The sequence below is a fragment of the Propithecus coquereli genome, unplaced genomic scaffold (assembly GCF_000956105.1).
Source record: "Propithecus coquereli isolate 6110/MARCELLA unplaced genomic scaffold, Pcoq_1.0 Scaffold16, whole genome shotgun sequence".
In the NCBI taxonomy this organism is placed as follows: domain Eukaryota; kingdom Metazoa; phylum Chordata; class Mammalia; order Primates; family Indriidae; genus Propithecus; species Propithecus coquereli.
Window position 1 is genome coordinate 5851310 of NW_012140524.1, and position 25357 is coordinate 5876666.

Sequence of the window (25357 nt, forward strand, 5' to 3'; positions counted from 1 at the left end):
GCTCTGTGCTTCCCTAAGTCTACAAAGATTGAATATAGTATTCTTTGTGATTATGAGTATAAATTGCACTGTCCCTTTAAATGTTCAAGTACTCACCATTTTCTTGAAGTGTGTAAGCCCTATCCTTAATTAAGGAAATGCACAAGGAATAGAAATGTGCAGATTGCACAAACGTACTATAAATCTATTACAGATGAATCTTAGACACAAGGGAAAATGTCAAAATATTACATTACTCAAACTCAAAAAAACTGCATCAAAAATAAAAACAAAACCAAAACAATATGTGATACTCTTGGTTAGAAATATTTTAGCAAAAATATGGCAATTCGTGGATCTTAAGCCATTACATTGAGTAAAGGGATCTGTAATGAACTCTGGTTCCCTTGGGAGGAAAACATAGTATTTCCCCACACCCCTGTGAGAGTAAGGTACAAATCTATAAAAATTGGTAGACCATTAATAAAAGATAAAAACAGTATCAATACAGTACAGAAGAATAGACAGATTTTTTTTTTGTAAGTGAAATGCTTTAAAACGTTTCTCATTTTTGGAGTTAAAAAACAAATGCTAGAGTGTCCACTGGATGTCACTGAAGTCCCCAGGGTCTCCGAGGCCCCCCTCTGCTTCTAAATAATTCATGAATGCAGCCATCGCTGTGTCGTCATTGTCACACAGGGCATCGAAATCCAGCTGTGCACCGTCACCTATGGATTAAAATATAGGCCCAGGTAAGCAAAGGTGATCAATAAAGCCACACATTTGGCAGTTAAAAATGATTACTTTGCCATCAAAAATGGCAAAGCAAGGCTAGAATACCATAAAATGTATTTTTTTTATTTCAGGATATTATGGGGGTACAGATGTTTAGGTTACATATGTTGCCCTTGCCCCCCTCCCAAGTCCAAGTTTCAAGTGTGTCCGTCCCTCGGATGGTGCGCATTGCACTCTTTGTGTATGCATATACCCGTCCCCTCCTCCTCCCTCCCCGACATGTGCACTTATGTATTGATCAGTTAATACCAATTTGATGGTGAGTACATGTGGTGCTTGTTTTTCCATTCTTGGGATACTTCACTTAGTAGAATGCATTCCAGCTCTATCCAGGAGTATACAAGAGGTGCTATATCACCATTGGTTCTTAAAGCTGAATAGTACCATATACCACATTTTATTAATCCACTCATGTATTGATGGACACTTGGGTTGTTCCACATCTTTGCAATTGTGAATTGTGCTGCTATAAACTTTTGGGTGCAGATGTCTTTTTTATAGAGTGTCATTTGATCTTTTGGATAGATGCCCAGTAATGGGATTGCTGGATCAAATGGTAATTCTACTTGTATCTCTTTAAGGTATCTCCATATTGCTTTCCACAGAGGTTGCACTAGTTTGCAGTCCCACCAGCAGTGTATGAGTGTTCCTATCTCTCCGCATCCACGCCAACATTTATTGTTTTGGGACTTTTTGATAAAAGCCAGTCTCACTGGAGATAAGTGATACCTCACTGTGGTTTTGATTTGCATTTCCCTGATGATTAGAGATGTTGAGCATTTTTTCATATGTTTTTTGGCCATTATTCTGTCTTCTTTTGAAAAGTTTCTGTTCATGTCCTTTGCCCACTTTTTGATAGGGTTGTTTGATTTTTTCTTGTTGATTTTCCTGAGTTCTAAGTAGATTCTAGTTATCAGCCCTTAAGTATATGTCTTAAATTGCAGAAGCCAGATATATTTTTAAATGATTCACCTATTTTTATAACAATCTGCTGTCAGATAAATTGCATTTATTTCATCTAATGCACAGAAATGAGCCAGTTTATGAGTATTCTAACAGAAAATGACATCACTAAAGGACAGACTCCCAGAGAGTTGGAAACTAGGGGAATGGGGTGTGTGTGGGTGTGGGTGTGTGTGTATATGTGTGTGTGTGCAGAGTCTGGAAGGAGAAATTTAGCTTTAATCTGCCTTTGAGAAAACTATTTGTTCAATCCTAAAATGAGAAGGCTGACACAAAAGCATCATCTTCTAAAAATTTGAAATTTTCTTATAAAAGGGGGATAACCAGATTTAAATTTTTTTAAAATTTCAAAATATTATGGGGGTACAAATGTTTTGGTTACAGGGATTGCTTTTGTACTGCTTGAGTCAAAGTTGTAAGTGTGCCCATCACCCAGATAGTGTACATTGTACCTGTTAGGTATGATTTCACCCATCCCCCCTCCCCCCTCCCCCCTGCATGTTTTCCATTGAGTTTTACTTCCATCTATGCACATGAGTGCTGATTGGTTAGTTCCAATTTAATAGTGAGTACATATGGTGGGTTTTTTTCCATCATTGCAATCCTTCTCTTAGGAGAATGGTCTCCAGTTCCATTCAGATTGTTGCAAAGGTATTAATTCGGTTTTTTTTATGGATGAGTAGTACTCCATGGTGTATATATATATACCACATTTTATTAATCCACTCATGAATTGATGGGCACGTCGGCTGATTCCACATCTTTGTAATTGTGAATTGTGCTGCAATAAACATTTTAGTGCAAGTATCTTTTTGATAAAATGACTTTTTTTCCTTTGGGTAAATACCTAGTAGTGGGATTGCTGGATAAATTACAGGTCTACTTTTAGTTCTTTGAGGAATCTCCATACTATTTTGCATAGAGGTTGTACTAGTTTGCAGTCCCACCAACAAGGTTTAAGTGTTTCTCTCTCTCCGCATCCTCGCCAGCATCTATTGTTTTGGGACTTTTTGATAAAAGCCATTTTCACTGGGGTTAGGTGACATCTCGTTGTGGTTTTGATTTGCATTTCTCTGATGATTAGTGACATTAAGCATTTTTTCATACATTTATTGGCCATCAGTCTATCTTCTTTTGAAAAGCTTTTGTTCATGTCTTTTGCCCACTTTTTAATGGGGTTGTTTGATTTTTTTTCTTGCTGGTTTGCTTGAGTTCTTTGTAGATTCTGGTTATTAGCCCTTTATTGAATGTGTAACATGAGAATATTTTCTCCCATTCTGTTGTCTATTTGCTCTGTTGATTGTTTCCATGGCTGTGCAGAAGCTTTTTAATTTAATCAAGGCCCATTTATTTATTTCTGTTGTTGCTGTGATTGCCCTTGGGGTCTTCTTCATAAATTCTTTGCCTAGGCCAATATCTAGAAGAGTTTTTCCAACATTTTCTTCTAGAATTCCTATGGTTTTATGTCTTAGATTTATAAGTCTGTCATCCATCTTCAATTAATTTTTGTGAGTGGTAAGAGATATGGATCCTGTTTCAATCTTTTACATGTGGCTATCCAATTTTCCCAGGATCATTTATTGAATAGGGATTCTTTCCCCCAGTGTATATTGCTGTCTACTTTGTCAAAGATCAGATGGCTCTATGTGGATGGTTTTATATCTGGGTTCTCAGTTCTGTTCCATTGGTCTATGTCTCTATTTTTGTGCCAGTCCCACACTGTTTTGGTTATATATCCTTGTAGTATAGCTTAAAGTCTGATAAAGTGATGCCTCCAGATTTGTTCCTTTTGCTTCAGGTTGCTTTGGCTATTCAGGCTCTCTTCTGGTTCTAAATGAAGCGTAGAATTATTTTTTCTAGATATGTGAAAAATGATGGTATTTTGATGCGGACTGCATTGAATCTGTAAATCACTTTGGGTAGTATGGCCATTTTAACAATGTTGATTCTGCCGACTGATCCATGAACACGAAATGCTTTTCCATTTGTTTACATCATCTGCAATTTCCTTCCTCAGTGATTTGTAGTTATTTAACCAAGGAGGTGAAAGATCTCTACAAAGGTAACCAGATTTTTGACTGAAAAAGGAAACAAGGAACGATGAAGATGAGATTTAAGTTAGCCATAAGAAGAGGTTCTAGAAATTAAGGGTTAAAATGCAGATAAAGATTAACTGAAGGCTTCTATATATCTTTCAAAGCACAATAGAATTTGAGATGATTAAATGTGGCTCTATGTGTGTGTGAAGCTGATATCCAAGTTCCTTCACGTCCTTTGATTCTCTAACATATGCTTTCAGCAGAGCAATATCAGTTATGGGGGATATGAAACGATGTACAATGGTTTGAATGTGTTCACTGAAGTTCATGTGTTGGAAACTTAATCCCCAATGCAACGGTATTGAAAGGTGGGGCCTAATAAGAGGTGATTAGGTCATGAGGGATCTGCCCTTACAAATGGATTCATTTAATAACTGTGGGAGTTGGTTAGTTATCTTGAGAATGGCTTTGCTATAAAATCAAGTTTAGCCACCTCTTGCTTCCTCGTTCTCACCCTCTCTTGCCCTTCTGTCTTCTGCCATGGGATAATGAAACATAAAGGCCCTTGCTAGATGCCCGCACCATGCTCTTGGACTTCCCAGCTCCAGAACTGTGAACCAAATAAATTTCTGTTCATTATAAATTACCCAGGCTATGGTGATTCTGTTACAGCAGCATAAACAGACTAAGACACCATGTCATTTCAATTAACTTAATTTGGACTTTGCATAAACATTGTTAAAATGAATGATTATATCTTAAGCTTTTTATGACTCGTATCCTTTAAAAATTCTTGGTAATTCTTGAGAATGGACCTTTTTTCCTAGATAGAAATACTTTAGTTTTATTTAAATTGTGTATATTAAACAATATTCATAGCTGATTTCAGCTGATAACTGAATTCTTAATGACAGGTCCATTAAAGAACATACGTTTTAAAATTAAGAGTATGATTATTGTATTTACAACTTTGAATGGAAAAAAAATCTTAGTTTTAAAACTATTTGTTTCCCTAGAAATGTCCCGTGCCTGCAAACATAGTGATTAATAAGGAGTTTTTGGTAAACTAAAATGGTAGGCAGTTCCCAAAGAAAACTTACTGAGGAGTGGTTCATTACTGGGGACAGCAGCAGTGCTCTGGTTTGACCTGGTAGCCTCTAGTTCCCCCATTTCAGGACTTAGTGGAAACATCTTATTTGATATCTGAAAAGACAGGATAAAAAACAGTGAGGTTTCTACTTGAATGAAATAAAGATCTTGCAACAGTTATTAGATATGAGCCTGCCACCAGCATCACTGCTACCGTCCATCAATATGGCAGCTTGTATGTACTGTGTACTATGTGCCAAGCTCACCACATGTATCATCTTATTTCACTTTTCAAACGTGAGGTAGCTGTATTACATGTCATGAAACTGAAGCCTAAAGAGGTTAATATCTTGCCAAGGTGTTTAAGCCATCATTCTAACCCAAGTCTGCCTAATTCTAAAGTCCACATTCTTAACAACTGAAAGTATATACTCTAAGGAAAAGTCTTGGATTAAGAAGAAAAAGTTCATGCTTGAGGTCAGTATTATTTCAGTTTAAAAAAAAAAGATGGCAAAACTGTACCTATATAAAACTACCATGAGAAATACTGCTTTAGAGTGGGTAAGAGATTAGACCAGATGCTTTTACCAAAAAGTTCTCATACTGTCACAAATTTCTAGGCCAAACAATCAATAAAGCTCATAAAATAAGAAGTCATTTACCTACGCCGTCTCATTAAATTGATGTACTTTATCTACAGAATGCCTACATAATGTGCACTACTTAGAGACTTCGTTTATTACAATTTAAATCTGTTTCTAGCATATTGCCTTGTACAAAATGGGCACCCAGTAAACATTCGCTAAATATATGAATAAATGAATAATAGATCAGAAGATGTGTGGTATTTTTGTAAAAATACATATATTTGTGTTTCCAGGTTTCTGTTTGGCCCTGGTCAGATGAAATTCCTCTTTTCTCCTGTATTCTTGTACTACTTAGTTTCCATCCCTACTTTAGAGCTTTTTGTTGTCTATGCCATATTAGAATTACACTGTATTTTAGCCTTCCAGATAGCACTAGGTTTAGTCATTTCTGGTAAGATCGGGCACGTTCAGGGTGGTATGGCTGTAGACAGGTTTAGTCATTTCTGAATATGCATTTCAAATAGCTAGCATTTGTTCAATTGACTTAAATAGTATATGATATTTATCTTGTGGCTTATATTATTTAAACTTTTCTTTCAAACCAGAAGGAATACATTTAATTCACTGAATTGGAACCTATTCAAGTAGCAACAATAAAAATAGCTACCATTTGTTATTGAGCACTTACTGTGTGCCGGGCACTGTTTTAAGTTTGTGTTTGTTTTTGTATTAAATCACTTAATTCTCATGCTCCTCCAAGAGATGGGTGACATTATCATCCCTGGTTTACAGATGAGGAAATTGAGGTACAGAGAGATAAGTAAGAAGCCTGAGGTTATGTAGCAGTATCTGAGTCGTAACTTGGACACAGATACTACCACTTCCAACAACTCACTCTTAACCACTATTTAACACTGCTGCTTAGAAACGAGAGTGGCCTGAAAGAGTTCATTTATTTTTTTATAGAATGGCTTCTTTTCTCAAAAGAAATAATCAACAAGAAACAGATTTTATTGTTCATTTTATGAATATTATCATACATGAGTATACTTACATTTCTGCAGTTTACAGCGTGAGTATCTTTCATTAAATCTGTTGGACTTGAATCATCAAGGGACGAAGAAGACTGTAACCTTTAAAAAGTGATACATAAAATATTTTTTTTATATATTTTAGAAGGAAATTTTCTCCTCTAAATATGTAATAATCTGATAAAAATACAGCAAGGAACCTGAAACTAAATATCATAACAGTTTTCACAATTAGACTGACTTGCTAGGTGCCAGACTTATTTTTGACTAGAGAGTACTGAAAAACACTCCTTAGTAAATAGAAAAATAGGGCTCTGAGATAAAAACTGTTTTAAGTAAACCGTATTAACTGTCAACATAGCACAAGGCAAAGTAATAGAACACAACACAGTTTAAAACAGGCACTCACATCAAGAATCAGTTACTCATCAAGAAACTAAATGGCAGAACTTAGCATAAAGAAAGATTTACTGACATTCTGGAACCTTTTTAAAGTGAAAAATATGTCGTATTTGTACTGTAATAGGTCATCCCCAGGTTAAAAAAAAATCAATGAAACATATACATAAAGAATAGAATGGCATAAATGTAACTTTGTCTTTATATATTCCAAAGAAGGCAGCTGACAAGAAATTACAGGGGGAGAAACTGAAACAGAGGCATTAAATCACTTAGGTAAGAAAACCAGGAGATGAAAAGATTAGTGACCTGTCTTGGGGATTTTCCAAAGACAGACTATATAAATATTTTTTATATTGTGATTCATGTTCCCTCCCAGCTTTATTAAGGTAGAATTGACCAATAAAAACTGTATATATTTACTGTGTACAGCATGATGTTTTGATATATGTATACCTTGTAAAATGATTAAATCAAGCTAATTAACATATTCACATACTTAACCTTTTTTGTGGTGAGAACATTTAAGATCTACTCTCTTTGCAGTTTTCAAGTGTACGGTACATTATTGTTCATTGCAGTCGCCATGCTATATAATAGATTCCCAGAACTTACTCTCCCTAACTGAAACTTTGACGAACATCTCCACTTCAACTACTTTCAATTCCACATATAAGTGGGATCATACAGTATTTGTCTTTCTGTGCCTAGCTTATTTCACTTAACATAACGTCCTCCAGGTTTATCCATGTCACAAATGCCAGGAACTCCTTTTTTTTTTTTTAAAGGAGAATAGTATTCCACTGTAAATATACCACGTATACATATATATGAAAGGATAAAGAAAATACCTTTTATCCATCGATGAACACTTAGGTTGTTTCCATATCTTGGCTATTGTGAATAATGCTGCAATAAACATGGGAGTACAGCTATCTGTTTAACATACTGATTTCAATTCCTTTGTATATATATCCAGTAGTGGGATAGCTGGGTAATATGATAGTTTTATTTCTAATTTTTTGAGGAACCTCCATCCTGTTCTCCATAATGGCTGTACTAATTTACATTCCCAGCAACAGTGTGTAATAGTTTCCTTTTCTCCACATCCTCACCAACACTTATCTTTTGTTATGTTGGTAATAGCTGTTCTAACAGGTAATATCTCATTGTGGTTTTATTTATAATTTGCATTTCCCTGATGATTAGGAATGTTGAGCATTTTTTCATATAGCTGTTGGCCATTCGTATGCCTTCTTTTGAGAACTGTCTATATTCAGGTCCTGTGCTCATTTTTTAATCTTATTATTGAGTTGACTAGTCTCTTATGAATTTTGGATATTAACTTCTATATACGGATTACAAATATATTCTCCTATTCTGTCAGTTTGTCTCATCACTCTGTCAATTGTTTCCTTTGCTCTGCAGAAGGTTTTCAGTTTGATGGAATCACATGTGTCTATTTTTGCTTGTTGTTGCCTGTGTTTTTGGGACCATATCCAAAAACCATTGCTCAGACCAATGTCACGGAGCTTTTCCCCTATATTTTCTTTTAGTAATTTTATAGTTTCAGATCTCACTTTTAAGTGTTTAATACATTTTGAGTTGGTGTTTGTATATTGTGTGAGATGAGGGTCTAATTTCATTCTTCCGCATGTAGATATCCAGTTTTCTCAGCACCATATATTGAAGATACTGTCCTTTCCCCATTGTGTGTTCTTGGCATCTTTGTCAAAAATCAATGTGTGGATTTCTTTCTGGGATCTCTATTCTGTTTCATTGGCCTGTGTGTCTGCTTTTATGCCAGTACCATGCTGCTTTAATTACTATAACTTTGTAATAGCTGTTCAATTACTATTAACTTTGTAGTAGATGTTCAATTAAGGTAGTGTGATGCATCTGGCTTTGTTCTTTTAGCTCAAGATTGCTGTGGCTAGTTGAGCTCTTTAGTGGTTTTAAACAAATTTTAGGATTGTTTTTTATTAATATTTCTGTGAAAAAATGTCACTGGAATTTTGATAGGGATTGCATGGAATCTGTAGGTTGCTTTGGATATTAGGGACAATTTGGGGTAGCTATCCATTTGTTTGTTTCATCTTCAATTTCTTTCATCAATGTTTTATAATTTCCAGTGTAGAGATCTTTCACCTCCTTGGTTAAATTTATTCCCAAGTATTTTTTTTTTTTTTTTTAGCTATTTTGAATAGGATTTTTTTCTTAATTTCTTTTTCAGATGGTTCATTATTACTATATGGAGATGTTACTGATTTTTATACATTGACTTTGTATCCTGAAACTTTACTGAATTCATTTATTCTATAAATTTTTTGGTGAAGTCGTTAGGGTTTTCTCTATATAAGATCATGTCATTTGCAAACAAAGACAATTTTACTTTTTCTTTTCTGATTTGGATGCCCTTTTTTCTTTTTCTTGCTTAACTGCTCTGGCTAGGACTTCCAGTACTATAATAAACAGAAGTAGTGAGAGTGGGCATCTTTGTCTTGTTCCTGATCTTAGAGGAAAAGCTTTCAGATATTCATTGTTCAGTATGATGTTAGCTGTGAGTTTATTACCCATGGCCTTTATTGTGTTTAGGTACATTCCTTCTATACCTAATTTGTTAAAAGTTTTTATCATAAAAGAATATCAGATTTCATCAAATGTCTATTGAAATGAAATTTCAAATGAAAATTTCAAATGAAATTTCGTGAAATGCCTATTGAAATGATCTTATGATTTTTATCCTTTATTCTGTTATAATATGGTGTATCACATTTATTGATTTGCATATGTTGACCCATCCTTGCACCCCAGGGATAAATCCCACTTGATCATTATATAAGATCCTGTTAATATGCTATTGAATTCAGTTTGTTAGTATTCTGTTGAGGATTTCTGCATCTACATTCATCAGGGATAGACTGGCCTGTAATTTTCTTTTCTTGTCGTGTCCTTGTCTGGCTTTGGTATCAGGGCAATGCCAGCCTCATAAAATGAGTTTGGAAGTGTTCCCTCCTATCCAATTTTTGGGAAGAGTTTCAGAAGGAAACTCTTCTTTGAATGTTTAGTAGAATTCACCAGTGAAGCCGTCTAATCCTGGACTTTTTTGGGAGGTTTTTGATTAGTGATTCAATTATCTTCCTGGTATTGGTTGGTTCATATTTTCTATTTCTTCATGATTCAGTCTTAGCAGGTTTTATGTTTCTAGGAATCGATCCATTTCTTCTAGGTTATCCAATTTGTTGGTGTATAATTGTTCATAGTAGTCTCTTATGGTCCTTTGTATTTCTGTGTTATCAGTTATAATGTTTCCTCTTTCATTTATAATTTTTAAGTTTTTTTAAAATTTATTTTCTTTCATATATACAGTCAGCCCTCTGTATCTGTGGGTTCTGCATCCACAGATTCAACCAACCATAGATGGAAAATATTAAAAAATAATTAACAATAAAACAAATAATACAACTATTTACATAGCATTTACATTGTATTAGGTATTATAAATGATCTAGAGAAGATTTAAAGTACATGAGAGGATATCCATAGGTTATATGCAAGTACCATGTCGTTTTACATACGAGGCTTGAGCATCCAGGAATTTTGGTTTCTGCAGGGGTTCCTTGAACCAATCCTCTTCCAATACTGAAGGACAACTGTATTTGAGTGTACAGATTTTGATATATATAATGAAATGATTACTGCAGTCAAACAAATTTACATAGTCATCACCTTCCACAGTTACCTCTGTGTGTGTTAACAGCACCAAAAACCTACTCTCTTAGCAAATTTTCAGTATACGATATTATTAACTATAGTTAGTTCTCATGCTGTACATTAGATCTCTAGACTTACTCCTCCTACCTAACTGCAAAATTTGTACCCTTTTATCCATTTCCTCCCCCTCCTGCCTCTGGTAAATACCATTCTACTCTGTGTTTTATAGTCAACTTTTGTTTTTCTTTTTTGAAGATTCTGTAAATAAGTGAGATGATACAGTGTTTTTCATTCTGTATTCTGTCTGGTCCATTTCACTTAACATAATGTTCTCCCGGTTCATCCATGCTCTCACTGTTTATGATTTTATTTGAGTCTTCTCTCTTTTTTCCTTAGTCTAGCTACAGGTTTGTCGATTTTATCTTTTCAAAAACTCAACTCTTAGTTTCAGTGATCATTTCTATTGTTTTTCTAATTTCTACTTAATATTTCTGCTCATATTCTAATATTTCTACTCATAATTTCCTTCTGCTGACTTTGCACCTAGCTTGTTCTTCTTTTTCTAGTTCCTTCAGTTATGTGTAAAGCTAGGTTGTTTATTTGAGATTTTTCTTTTTTCTTAAGGTAGGCATTTATCACTATAATCTCCTTTCTTAGGACTGTTTTTTGCTGCATCCCATAAGTTTTGGTATGTTGTTTCCATTTTCATTTGTCTTGATTTTTTAAATTCTCTTTTGATTTCTTCTTTGACCCACTGGTTGTTCAGGATTGTGTTAATTATTTAGTTTCTATATAATTGTGAATTTTCCAATTTTCCTCTTGTTACTGATTTCTAGTTTTATACCATTGTGGTCGAAAAAGACACTTAATATGATTTCAATCTTAAATTCTTAAAGACTTCTTTTGTGCCCTAACATATAACCTACATCCTGGAAAATGTTCCATGTGCACTTGGAAAGAATGTGTATTCTGCCATTGGGTGGAATGTGTTGTACATGTCTTTTAGGTCCATTTGATCCATATTGGTTCAAGTCCACTGTTTCTTTATTGATTTTTCTTGGATGCTGTATCCATTGTTGAAACTGGGGTGTTGAGGTCCCCTATTATTATAGTATTGCTGTCTGTCTGTCCCTTCAATTCTGTTAATATTTGCTTTAGGTGCTCCAATGTTGAGTGCATATGTATTTACAATTATTATATTCTCTTGATGAATTGACCCCTTTATCATAATGACCTTCTTTGTCTCATGATAGTTTTTTGTTTTGTTTAAGACAGAGTCTTACTATGTTGCTCAGACTGGAGTGCAGTGGCTATTTGCAGGAGTGATCATAGTGCACTATAGCCTAGAACTCCTGGGCTCAAGTGATCCTCCTGTCTCAGCCTCCCAAATAGCTAGGAGTACAGGAACGTGCTACTGTGCCTGGCTTAGTTTTTGACTTCAAAGTCTATTTTGTCTGATATAAATATAGTTACCCATGCTTTCTTTTGGTTATCATTGGCATGAAATATCCTTTTCGATCCCTTCACTTTCAGCCTATGTATGTCCCCAAAGCTAAAATGAGTCTCTTGTAGGCAGCATATAGTTGGACCTTGTTTTTAAAATCCATTCAGCCACTCCATGTCTTTGATTGAAGAATTTAATCTATTTACATGTAATTATTGATAGGGATTTACTACTGCTATATTGTTAACGGTTTTCTGTAGCTTCTTTATTCCATTCTGCCTCTCTTGCTGTCTTCCTTTGTGATTTGATGCCTTTTTTGGTAGTGGTATTTTTTTTTTTTTTTTTTTTGAGACAGAGTCTCACTCTGTTGCGTGCTAGAGTGAGTGCTGGGGCGTCAGCCTAGCTCACAGCAACCTCAAACTCCTGGGCTCAAGCAATCCTTCTGCCTCAGCCTCCCGAGTAGCTGGGACTACAGGCATGCGCCACCATGCCCGGCTAATTTTTTCTATATGTTTTTAGTTGTTTGATTAATTTCTTTCTATTTTTAGTAGAGACGGGGTCTCGCTCTTGCTCAGGCTGGTTTCGAACTCCTGAGCTCAAACAATCCACCCGCCTCGGCCTCCCAGAGAGCTAGGATCACAGGCGTGAGCCACCGCGCCCGGCCTGGTAGTGGTGTTTTGATTCCTTTTTTTTTTCTTTTGTAAATAAGAACTTTGTACTTACCATGAGGCTTACATAAAACATCTTATAATGGGCCATTATAAGCTGATAACACATCAACTGTATACAAAACTCTACACTTTAACTTCCTCTCTCCACATTTGGTTACTGATATCATAATTTACATCTTTATGTATCATGTATCCATTAAGAAATTATTATAGCTATAGTTATTTTTAATACTTTTGTCTTTTAACTTTTATACTAGAATTAAAAATGATTTATGCACCACCATAACACTATTAGAGTATTCTGAATTTGACTATAGTCTTACATTCACATTGAGTTTTATACATTCATGTTTTCATGTTAGCCTCGTTTCCTTTCAACTTGAACTTCTTGTAAGACAGGTCTCATGGTAACTCCCACTGCTTTTTGCTTGTCTGGTAAAGTTCTTCTTACTTCATATGGTATTTTTTTTTTTTTTTTTTTTTGAGACAAGGCTTTGCTCTGTTGCCTGGGCTAGTGCAGTGGCATCATTATAGCTCACTGCAACCTCAGACTCCTAGGCTCAAGTGATCCTTCTGCCTCAACCTCTCAAGTAGCTGGGACTACAGGTACATGCCACCATGCTCAGCTAATTTTTCTGTTTTTTGTAGAGATGGGGTCTCACTCTTGCTCAGGCTAGTCTTGAACTCCTTGCCTCAAGCGATCCTCCTAGCACGTTGGCCTCTCAAAGTGCTAGAATTACAGGAGCCACTGCACCCAGTCTTCATATAGTATTCTTGGTTGGCAGTTCTTTTTCTTTCTTTTAGCACTTTGAATATATCATCCCATTCTCTCCCAACCTACAAGGTTTCTGCTGAGAAAGCTGCTGGAAGCTTATGTGGGCTCCCTTGTATGTGACAAGTTATCTTTCTCTTCATGCTTTCAAAATTCTCTTTGACTTTTGAAAATTTGATAATAATGTGTCTTGGTGAAGATCTTTTTATATTCGATCTATCTGGGGTCCTTTGGGTCTCTTGGATCTGGAACGCCTGGGCTCAATGAACATTTCCCTCTGTGGATTTGGGAATTTTGTCATTATTTCTTCAAATAAGCTTTCTGCCTCTTAGTCTTTGTCTATTTCTTCTGGGGCTCCCATAATGTGTATATTGGTTGCTTGATGGTTCCCTGTAGTCTTTCTTTACTCTGGAAGTCCTATTCTGACATCTTACTAACATCACTCTTGGTTTCTGTTTTTAAAATTACTATCTGCTCACCTATCCTTAAATTGATGATGAAAACTTTACTACCAGATTAATCTTCTGAATCATGGCTTCCTTCATATTAGTCCTTTAGGCAGAAACCTGGTATTTTGACTCTAATTTAGTTAAGACTCCCCACTACTCACCAATTCAACTCCTCTTTATATTGAGTCTCCTTGTTTTCTGAAACCACCATGATTTCTTCCAACCACCTCCATACATCAGCTGAGGTGCCTCCATATATAAATGCCCTCTCTACTGTATCCTGAACATTCCCAGGATACCCAGCTGGCAATGTTTGGCTCCACTTACACTTGTCTTAAAATGTCCTTGCAGCGCATAGGGTCAAATGATTTTCAACAAGCGTGTCAAGAACACTTGAGGGGGAAAGGATAATCCTTTCAACAAATGCTGTGGGAGAACTGGACATACACATGTAAAAGAATGAAGTTGGACTCTTACCTTATACCATATATAAAAATTAACACAAAATAGATCAAAAACTAAGATTAAAACTATAAAACCCCTAAAAGAAAACACAGTGGAATAGCTTTATGACATTACATTTGGCAATGATTTCTTGGAATGAAACCAAAAGCACAGGCAAAAAAAGAAAAAACAGATAAAGTATATTACCTCAAAATTAAAAACTTTTGTGCATCAAACGGATACCATCAACAGAGTGAAAAGTCAACCCATGGACTGGGAAAGAATATTTGCCAATCACATATCTGGTAAGTGGTTAATATCCAGAATATTTAAAGAACTCCCAACTCAGCAACAACAAAACAACCAACCTGATTTATAAAATGGGCAATGGACTTGAATGTGTACTTATATTTCTCCAAAGAAGAATCACAAATGGCCAATAAGCACATGAAAAGATACTCAACATCACTAATCACTAGGGAAATGCAAATCAAAACCACAATGAGATACCACTTTATAACCATTAAATGGCCATTATCAAAAAGAAAACAAAACAAAAGAACAAGTATTGATGAGGATGTGGAGAAACTGAAACTCTTATGCACTATTGGTAGGAATGTAAAATGGGAAAGCTACTATGGAATACAGTATGGCAGTTCCTCAAAAAATTAAAAATGGAATTACCAGATGACCCAGCAATTCTGAGTATACACCAAAAAAACCTCAAAGCAAAGACTCAAACAGGTAATTTGTACAACCATGTTCATAGCAGGATAGCCCAAAAGTGGAAGCAACCCAGATATCTATCAATAAATAAATGAATAAACAAAATGTAGTATATACATACAATGGAATATTATCAAGCCTTAAACAGAAGGAAATTCTGACACATGCTACAACATGGACAAACCTTGAAACTCAAGGTAAATAAGCCAGTCACAAAAGGACAAATAACTGTACGTTTCCACCTATATGAGGTACTTAGTGTAGTCAAATTCATAGAGACAGAAAGTAGAATGGTGGATGGTGGTTGGAAGGGACTGGGGGAAATGGGATGTTATTGTTTAATGGGTTCATAGTTTCAGTTACGTAAGATTAAAAAAGTTCTGGAGATGGATAGTGGTGATGGCTGTACAACAATGTGCATGTACTTAAATGTACACTTAAAAATGGTAAAAATGGTAAATTTTGTTATGTACATTTTCTCATGATTAAACGCACTTCTAGATCCACTGATATTTTTTTTTTCACTACCTAGGTCACTGAGTTGTAAACCTTAAAACTGGAAGGTAAGTTGGATCCTGCAGTGACAGTCATTCTAGAATTAGATGCCCAAAATGCACAAACCATGCATTTCAGCATTTAATAATGTCCTATATGTTAGTTTGTTTTACATATTAAGTCTTGTGAAGAGATTTATGATCAAAGCATACGATGGATCATATGTCTTTGTGTATGTTTTATAATATTAATACTTCCAAAACTTCAAGTACATAGCACATAAGTATTCAATAAATCCAGTCTCAAATATAAAAGTAGACTGAACAAATTTTTTGTATTGTTATATCTCATACTGTAGAGTTATAGGTCCCTTCTCTACAATTCCAAAATCCAAAACACCCTGAAAACTGAAAGATTTTCCCTAATTCATTTGGCAGCAAAATCTGAATTACCCTGAACTCAGCAAAACCTGACCTTAACTGATAGGAAGCTATTATTTATCCCTCTTTATCCTGTTTAGTATAATACAAATATTTATACACTTCACTTCAGAAACATATTTAAATATTTATTATGCCAAATGTCAAACAGATAGAAAAGTAGATAGTATAAATGAAATCTCATACATCCACCAAACAGCATCAATAATTATTCTTTTCCAATCTTGTTTAATGTATGTACTTCCCAAATCTTACCTCCTTCCTTCCCCCACTGATCATTTGGAAGCATATCTTAGATATTTTACCATTTAATTGGTAAATACCACTCATTGCAAAAATACTGATGCAACTGATTTTGGCATGCTGCCCATGATGTAACTGTTCTCTGGGAATGCTACACATATCTCTTCATAAAACTTAATTCCAAAACACTATTTTTCTAAAGTTCAAAGAAATTCTGAGTTCAAAACATAGTGGTCCTAAGGGTTTTAGATGGGCCTGTGTACACACATATCCACACATAAACACATCTTTCTTTTTCCCTATACAAGTGGGTTATTACACATATTATTTTCTTCTATTCCTGTGTTTTTTTCTATTTTATATTTTACAGATCTTTCCATGTTAACATAAATACAGCTATCTCATTTTTTTTTCTCGAGACAGAATCTTGCTCTGTCACCCAGGCTGGAGTGCAGTAGTGCCATCACAGCTCACTACAACCTGAAATTCCTGGGCTCAAGTGATCCTCCTGCCTCAGCCTCCCAAGTAGCTGGGACTACAGAAGTGTGCCACAATGCCTGGCTAATTTGTCTACTTTTTTCTGTAGAGACAGGGTCTCACCCTTGCTCAGGCTAGTCTTGAACTCCTGGCCTCATGCGATCCTCCCACACTGGCCTCCCAAAGTGCTAGGATTACAGATGTGAGCCACAGCCTCCACTGCTACCTCATTTTGAATAGTTGCAGTATACTCCACTGTATGGATACAGCATACAAGTTATGGTTATGACAAATGTTTATACATTGAAATCACACTGTAAACTATGCAGCAATGAACAGTCCTGTTCATACATCTTTGCACAGTTGTGTAAGAATTTTGCTCCTGCAGTAGAATGGCTGAGTCCAAGATTATATATACTTACATTTTTGATAGGTATGATCTAACTGCCCTGCACTAATTTAAACTTCCACAGTTTTTGAGTGCCTGTGTTATCATATTCTCACTGATACTGAGTATTATCAAACTTTCAAATCTTTGATAATCTTCTAAGTAAAAAAGGTATCTTATTTCCTAAATTTGTGTATATCTATATTAATATTTTAACTCTGAATAGAGCTGAGCAATTTTTAAAGTCTCTTGCCCATTTGTATTTTTCTGTTCATGTCCACTGTCTAACTTATTTTTATTGAGTTACTTTAAAAAGTATTCTTTACACTATACATATAGTTTAGTATGTATAAAGGTATATAAAGTTTAATATATATAGTTTAATAACTTTATTCTTTATACTATAAAACTCTTCATATATTAAGATAGTCTGTTTTATCATATGAAATGTATACATTTTCCACAGTTTATAATTTATCTTTTCACTCTGTTTTCTTTTTAGAGATAGGGTCTCACTCTGTCACCCAGGCTGCAGTGCAGTGCCATAATCATAGCGCACTGCAGCCTTCAACTTCTGGGCTCAAGTGATCCTCCCACATCACTGGGATTACAGGTATATGCTACTGCGCCCAACTTATCTTTTAACTTTGTTATAACAATTACGCTTAAGTTTTGGATTTTTATATAATTAAATTTATCAAATTTGTTTCTTAATGAATTCTGGATTCTGTGTGATGTTTAGAAGAACTTTTCAAACTGAAATTATAAAAATCCATACATGTGTTTTTGAAATACTTTTACAGTTTTACTTTGACGTCTTTGACATATCTGGAATTTAATTAAGTGTAAATAATAAAGTTAGGGTCTGGCTTTATTTTTTTCCTCAAAGGGTTATTATAATGCCCTTTAATGTTTAATTTATTTCCACTACTGATTTAAAATTCCACTTTTACCATATAATAAATCTCCACATGCATTTGAGTCTATTTCTGAAATCTAATCTTTTACACTGATCTACTTGTGGGTTGTACCAAAATGTTTGACTATAGCTTTGTAACTTATTTTAATATTTCATAGGGTTAGTCTCACTTTATTACTTTTATTTTTCAGAAGTTTTAAGGATATTTTAATCTGATTAGTATAATTTGTTGGATCCCAAAAACACATGCATGGTGGTATCTTGACTAGATTCACATTGAATAGGTTAGTTTAAGGAATGACATTCTTACAATACTGAGTATTCCCAATGAAAAACAGCTTATGTCAGGAAAGAAGTTATTCAAGTTATCTTATGTACCTTTGCAAATTTTAAAGGTTTCTTTTTTTCTTCTTGTAAAATTTGTATCTTAAATATTTTACTTTTTTTATTGCTACCCCAAAGGTAATCATCTTTTCCATTATATTATTAATCTGGTTATTGCCTGCATGTAAGAAAACTACTGATTTCTGTATATCAGTTTTATAAATATGATAATAATTTTACTTGTGAAAATATTTGCAGCAATAAAACATTACCTTTGTAAATCCAGAACTTCATTCGCAATATCTGTTCCGATACTACCAGCACCAAGTACAGTTCCAGTAGACATTCCAGGCACACTAGTACATGACTGTTTGGAGGATTCTAAGTAATAACAAAAGGAAAAATTCAATTAAAGTATATAACTTTGGTTAATATTTTTCTTTCAATTCAAACAATTTTCTAGTCCTTTCCTTACAAGAAATAGACTAGCTGCATCTTAAAATGTTAGAAAATATTCATCCTTGCATTACAAACATAACTCATGATGCTCTAAGATACTTATGAAAAGTGATCTGAATCATGTGTAGGATGTCACCACTGTGATCTGTAAGTAACCTTTGAGTACAGTCTGTTCCCACTTTATCTCCACACCAAAGCCAGAGCAGTATTATTTTATTTTTAATATTTCCTAATATTTTTATTTACATAATACATTAATATATTCCTGTGGTGAAAAACTAACACAGATAAGAAAACTCCCTCCCTTAATACTTTTAATTTGTCCAACAGCTATTTAGTGTATGCCACAACGGACAAGGAACAGTGCTGGCTGCTGGGGGTAAATAATGGATGTAACACCACTCGCCTGCTCTTCAACAACTCAGACCAGTGGAAAGCCAGTTGAGTGAACAACTAATTACAGTACAATGGAAGATTATAACAGAAGTGTGAGCAAAGTGTTGGTACCCCTGTGAGTTTCAAATGGGCTGTTTCCCTTTGAACTTAGCCTCTTACTTCTAAACCAACATTGGGATTCTTATAACCCAACCCACAAAGCTCTTTTCGATTTCACCTTGAAATTTTTCACTTCCCAAGACAAAAAAGATAGTAATAGTCTTAATAATATGTCTTAGTAATCAGTCTTTTATCATCTAAAACTAAGCATACCTTCTGGTGAGTGAGAGCTACAGGGGAAAAATGATGCTTCTCGAGTCTCACTGTGCCTCCTAGAATTAAAAAACACCATAGGTGATTTATTTTCTAAGGTGAAGGAAATTGTTAAAGCAACTACATGTCTACTGCCTAACTTTTTTTATTGTGTTATTTAAAAAAAAGTTACTGAATTATATTAAATACTCTCTCTGTATGTTTAATTTGTCCATTCTTGGCCCATTTGTTTTATTACAAACATATCTTTAATATCCCAACCAGGGATCAAAGCACTGATGTGCTAAGTAGCAGGGCATTTGTGTTCTCACAATAACAAATTATCAGTTCACGAATGGTAAGAAGGCAAGGATTATTGGGATGGATGACAAGGAATCCTGACATTACTAAACATTTTTCGGTTTTTTTTTTACTCAATATTATTGATAAGGAAACAGAATTGGTTTGATGAAATAGCAATTTAAAAGAGGACCTTATAGAAAAATAATAAAACTTAGAACACGGCCATGCTAGCCTTTTGCACAAATCAGGAAAAGCTGGCTCTTCCTTCAGAGGCTGACACAGCTGTAGGCAAGGCTTGCCAACTCACACTCAGGCTGGATTTCCACTCACCCTTCGGCCAAGCAGACCCATGCTGGGAACGCCTTACACAGTCACGTGTGGCATCCCAGGCTTAGAAGTACACATAAAAATGATGGGGCAGGGGGTGGGGGGCCCAGTGGGTGAGGTGGTTCATGACTGTAATCCTAGCACTTTGGGAGGCTGAAGCGGGAGGAATGCTTGAAGCCAGGAGTTTGATACCAGCCTGGGCAATGGTGAGACCTCGTCTCTACAAAAATAAATTAGTCAGGCATGGTGGCATGCGCCTGTAGTCCCAGCTACTCTGGAGGCTGGGGCAGAAGGATCGCTTGAGCCCGGGAGTTTGAGGTTGCAGTGAGTGATGGCTGCACTCTGGCCCTGGCAACAGAGCCAGTCCCTCTCTCTAGGGGAAAAAAAAAAAAAAAAAAGGGATGGGGGATGAAACAATTATCTTACAATGATATACAGTCCAAAGCCACATCCACATCGTTTATTGGGTAGCCATGGGGGGGTAGGAAGGAAATGCTTGAATAAATGCCTTCACTATCATATATTATACCTAGTAAGAAGGAATATATTACAAAAGGGCAAACTTTTAGCTTAATTCTGAAAACTAATGGCAATGAACAGTAAATGAGTTTCTCAAAAGATATCTCAAGTTGTAATAAAAGGCCAGAGGATCATACAGTTTTAATGGTTTAACAAGATGAGAAAAGCAAAGTACTCATTTGAAATTAATATAAAGGTCTTAACATAAAAATTACTTACAAAACTAAAGTGTTGACAGACACAATATATTCCAGTTCCTTGGTCCAAGGATTTGTGAAACTAAACCACTGGCTTTTTAAAGTTACAAAAGAGCCATCTTTTGCTCTGAATTTGTATGAATCTATAAATATTTTCTCCTTGCTCTGTAGGACTTAACAAGAAAAGATAATTATCAGTATAACAGTCTGCCACCAACAAAAATCAATGTTGTGAGGATTAATTCAGGTTTCAGATTTCACAAGAATGGGAAATTAAAGAGTTGAAAGCATAATTAAAAGTGACCCCAAAATTATACCATTCAATGCATACCTACCTGCTTTGTGCTTGTCAGTCAAATTATTATGGTCATCTTGATGAAAATATTCATAACAAGAAGTTCCCAAAAGTTCCTGGGGCAGATATCCCAAAATTGCTGTTGCCCTATTTTGAAAAATGAAAATAAACTTCAGAATTGGTGGGTGTACTCCTTCCCAGAATACTGCCAGTCGGTGCATGCTCAGGACAGCAGGGAAGTGGAGTGGGGGATGAGTAACCCATGTGCATGGCTGGGCTCCCCGTGGCTGCCCTAGACCCAGACTAGATCTGCAACGCTGGATACCCAGGCATGAAGCCACCCACCCAACCCGGGGTGTGTTGCTATGAGCATTCGCCAGTAAAACTGTGGCCATAGACCCTGCCCAGGCTAAGAAATATTCCAAGTTTATACTTTGGCTTGAACAAATTTACTGACAACCCAATCCTTATTTCATTTAAACTGTATTTCCGGTTCTGAAGCCTTAAAAAAATCCAGCAATGCTACTAAGCCACGTCTTTAATAACCTCAAATATCCCACTGAACTCTAATCATTATGACACGTAAATGTTTACCTTTGATCTACATAGACAAATTTTCCGTTCATTGCAAACCGGGTTATAAATTCAGCTGGTTTTACTTTAATCTCTCCACTGTTCTGTGGGACAATATATGGGTGTAATCTTCCAATGGCAACAAGGCAGGTAAAATTACTGTTTTCTTTCTTATTGTCCCTTTCTTCTTCCATTCCAATAATATTTGGAGGCCAGCTTCTCAAGTAACCAGTGCAGTGGACAGTATAAAATTTTCTATGTTCTAATTCAAAAATGCAAAAAAAAAGGGCATTTGGATCATTATGAATGAATTCTTAAATTTCTCACATTGACATTTATAATAGTTATAATTGTACTATAAAATGTTCTTTAAATGTGCTTTTAAATATGAAAGGGGAATAGTGCTACACTGAAAAGAAATCATCAATCTTGTTTATTTAACAACTATTCTTAACAGGTTATTTTCCTCAGCAACTAAATTATAGGTACTACATCAAAAAGTTAACAGATTGCTTTAATTTGGGATTAACTAGGTCTATGGCTTAACATACTTCCAAGTCAGTTTTTAAAATTACAATAGTTTATATCTGTTAGAAAATGTTAAACTTCATGCCCCCTTGCAATATTTTTTTTGGTTTATTAAATTTTTTGGTACATTATAATTTATATTCAAAAGTTTAAAAAGAGGCATTTAAATCATGCATACATCCTTAAATTTCTTATGTTAGCACTTATAATGGTTGATACGGTTATAATAGATTACAGAAACATTTTAGAGAACATTTGGAGAAATTTATAATAAAAGGTATAAAAATAAAATCTTACTCAAAAACTTCACTTTTCTGAGAAATCCCAAGTAATTAACTCATAGGAAAAAGCTTGTGAAGCACGTCCAACCAGAATGACAAAAAACTGGGAATAATCTACATGCTCAAACATCAGGAAATGCTTAAGAAAACAATGAGATATAACACAGGCATAAAAGATGAGCAGTATACAGATGCCACAAAAACAATGATTTAAAGGTTAAAAAGTAGGAAAAAGAGCCTGATAAAAATGGTTTAAAACAGTTGGATTTAGGTTTAGAACAGACCAGAACAATCATTGTTTTACATTAGCACTATTTAAGACTGTTACTACAATAAATCTTTAAAAACATTTTTAAAAATTAGATGATATGAACTATAAGATAGCAGCTAATAATAATAGCAAAGATTTACAGAACACTTTATGTGCCATACTCTAAGTGCTTTAAACACAATCTTAATAGTCCTATGAAGATGTTCTAATTTTATCACCATTGTCTTAGGAAACAGAGTTAGTGCCGAGGCCACAGCAGATACTGGAGTTAACACCCAGACAGGCTGGCTCTGGAGCTCAATTTTTTTCTGAACACCTAATGCTGTGCCATTTGATGACAGAGAGTGCTGTCACAGAAGGTGGTCAAACAGGAGTCACCTGGGTTGGGGAGGGTTACAAAAGGGTGGTCCAACCAGAGGGAACAGCCAGTCCAAACTGAGAGTAGAGAGGGCAGGGAGCCATGAAACACGGGCTGCTGCAGAGAATAGAGCAGGGGACAGACAATTCAGGTCTTGTAAGCCATGCACAGGACCTCGGATATGACACCTACCCTCTCCACAATCCACAGATGCCTTAAATTACAAAACTTCTTATCTCTTCCAACCTCAAACCTAGTCTTTATCACTTATTCTGTATCCTGTTTAATGGCACCACTATCAACCCAGGCAGTTAAAAGAGAAACCTGGAAGTCATTCTAGACTCCTCCCTTTACATCACCCCAACATCCGAGATAGTTCATGGGAATTAAAACTGGGATAAGTATGAATACAAGCTTCTCATTTATGTTAACTAGATGGCAGTCAACGATAAAAAGGCTTATACACCAAGTTTTGCATTTCTGCAAATTTACAAATGATACTAAAACTATTCCACTTAACTGAAAATATAGACAAAAATAATGTATTTTGTATTTATGTATGGAATCTCATCACACAGAACTTAGTCTGTTGCTTTGATTCTTACAACAGGGTTACTATCTATATTTCCAAATTATGTTTCTTTTTTTTCTTTTTAAAAATAGAGATGGGGTCTTGCTATGTTGCCCAGGTTGGTCTCAAACTCCTAGGCTCAAGCAATCCTCCTGCCTCAGCCTCTCCAGTAGCTGGAACTACAGGCCCGAGCCACTGCACCCGATGAACTGTCTTAGTTTGAATTCTTGCTGAAGCAGATCCAAGACAAGGATTCAAATACAAGAAGTTTATCTGAGGGGAACTCTGATAGGAAAGTGGGGAACTGAGACAGGGAAGAGAAGGAAGCTAAAAAAGCACCTAAGACCTGCAAGTGCTGGAGTCATAGCCAGAACTGGCTCCAAAGACCAGAGAAAGAGGTCAAAGAGTCACGGTTCTGGATACTGGAAGCCAGCCATGCCCTGCCTGGAGTGGTAGGTACTGAGGGCATTGGCAGACAGCACCTGCTATACCTGCACAAGAAACTGATGAATTCTGGGTACCCTGTTGCATGTCTTTCTAGTGTATAATTATCTTACTAGGAAAAATTTAAGAAACACCTAAAACATTTAGTAGCAGTCATCCATCTTCATCAACCTCTAATTTCACATTGAGATACCTGAGTAATTCTGTCCCTACCTTAGATGCTCTTTCAAAGTTTGACACTAATGTTTGATTCAGGATAGTAATAATATTTTAATGTCAATGTTACTTATTTCTAAAAAATCTTTTATCATGAAAAATCTCACATATAAAATCAGAATAACATAATGAAGTCCCACTTCAGTAATTCATCTTGAGAAATCTTGAAAAATGGTCTTTCCATAAATCTTAAATTCAATTTCCAATTAGCAGAAAAAGGGCTTCTTCCTAGTCTTTCTTCCTTTAAATTTAAATGTAACTAACGGTCTTGGGAAAGGCTCCTGTGTTGTTGAACCTGCCCAGTTGTGGGTGCAGCCTTGTACCAGGTAGCCCAACTCTACCATGAAGTAAGTTCCCAGAAGTCTTTCCTGGGATTTGAATTTGCAATAACAGGTGTGAGCATTCTAGCAGCAGTTCGATGATCATGTATGATACTGCAAACAGGACCAAAAAAAAAATGTACCTGGCATCATGGTAACAGGGAAGAAATACACCCTTACTAACCACAGGCTTTCGTCATTATTAGGATGTGATCTTAAAACACAGTGAATCCCATTGGCTAATTACTATCGGAAAGAACCACTATATGCAGAATATAACCATTTCCCCTTGACAGACACTCTCCTTGGTTAAAGGAGAATACAACACAATCTCATGAGGGAAGTCACCCACGTGGCCAATCGGCATTTACGTTCTGCAGTCACCTTGCCCTGGCAGGTCTCCTCACACCAGGCACTCTGAGGAAGGGCCCTTACTGCTCCTTAGGCCAAATCAGTCTCATGCCTTTGGTACAGAGCTCTGGTGTGTTAAGTGAATAATTGGTCCAAGTGCTTGAGCAGATTCAAATCTCCTTTTTGAAAACAGATTTGACTCTGAGTGCAGGCATCTGTGTGGCCCAGCCTGGCATGGGAGTGAGCATCCTTGTGTGGGCAGGAACACA

At 35.6% G+C, this 25357-nt stretch overlaps 1 protein-coding gene across 1 annotated transcript in view; it reads right to left on the reverse strand.

The window, feature by feature from the left end:
- Nucleotides 1-518: 518 nt before the first annotated feature.
- The window catches only part of ARNTL2 (aryl hydrocarbon receptor nuclear translocator-like 2), a 50559-nt gene continuing 25720 nt past the window's right edge, over nt 519-25357 (reverse strand). The window contains exons 9-16 of the mRNA XM_012640995.1: nt 21770-22010; nt 21216-21322; nt 20903-21053; nt 19556-19614; nt 18661-18769; nt 6507-6585; nt 4877-4979; nt 519-707 (exon numbers count right to left, since the gene is read on the reverse strand). Of these exons, the coding sequence (XP_012496449.1) occupies nt 571-707; nt 4877-4979; nt 6507-6585; nt 18661-18769; nt 19556-19614; nt 20903-21053; nt 21216-21322; nt 21770-22010 (986 nt within the window). The 3' untranslated portion in view covers nt 519-570. The remainder of the gene's footprint in view (nt 708-4876; nt 4980-6506; nt 6586-18660; nt 18770-19555; nt 19615-20902; nt 21054-21215; nt 21323-21769; nt 22011-25357) is intronic.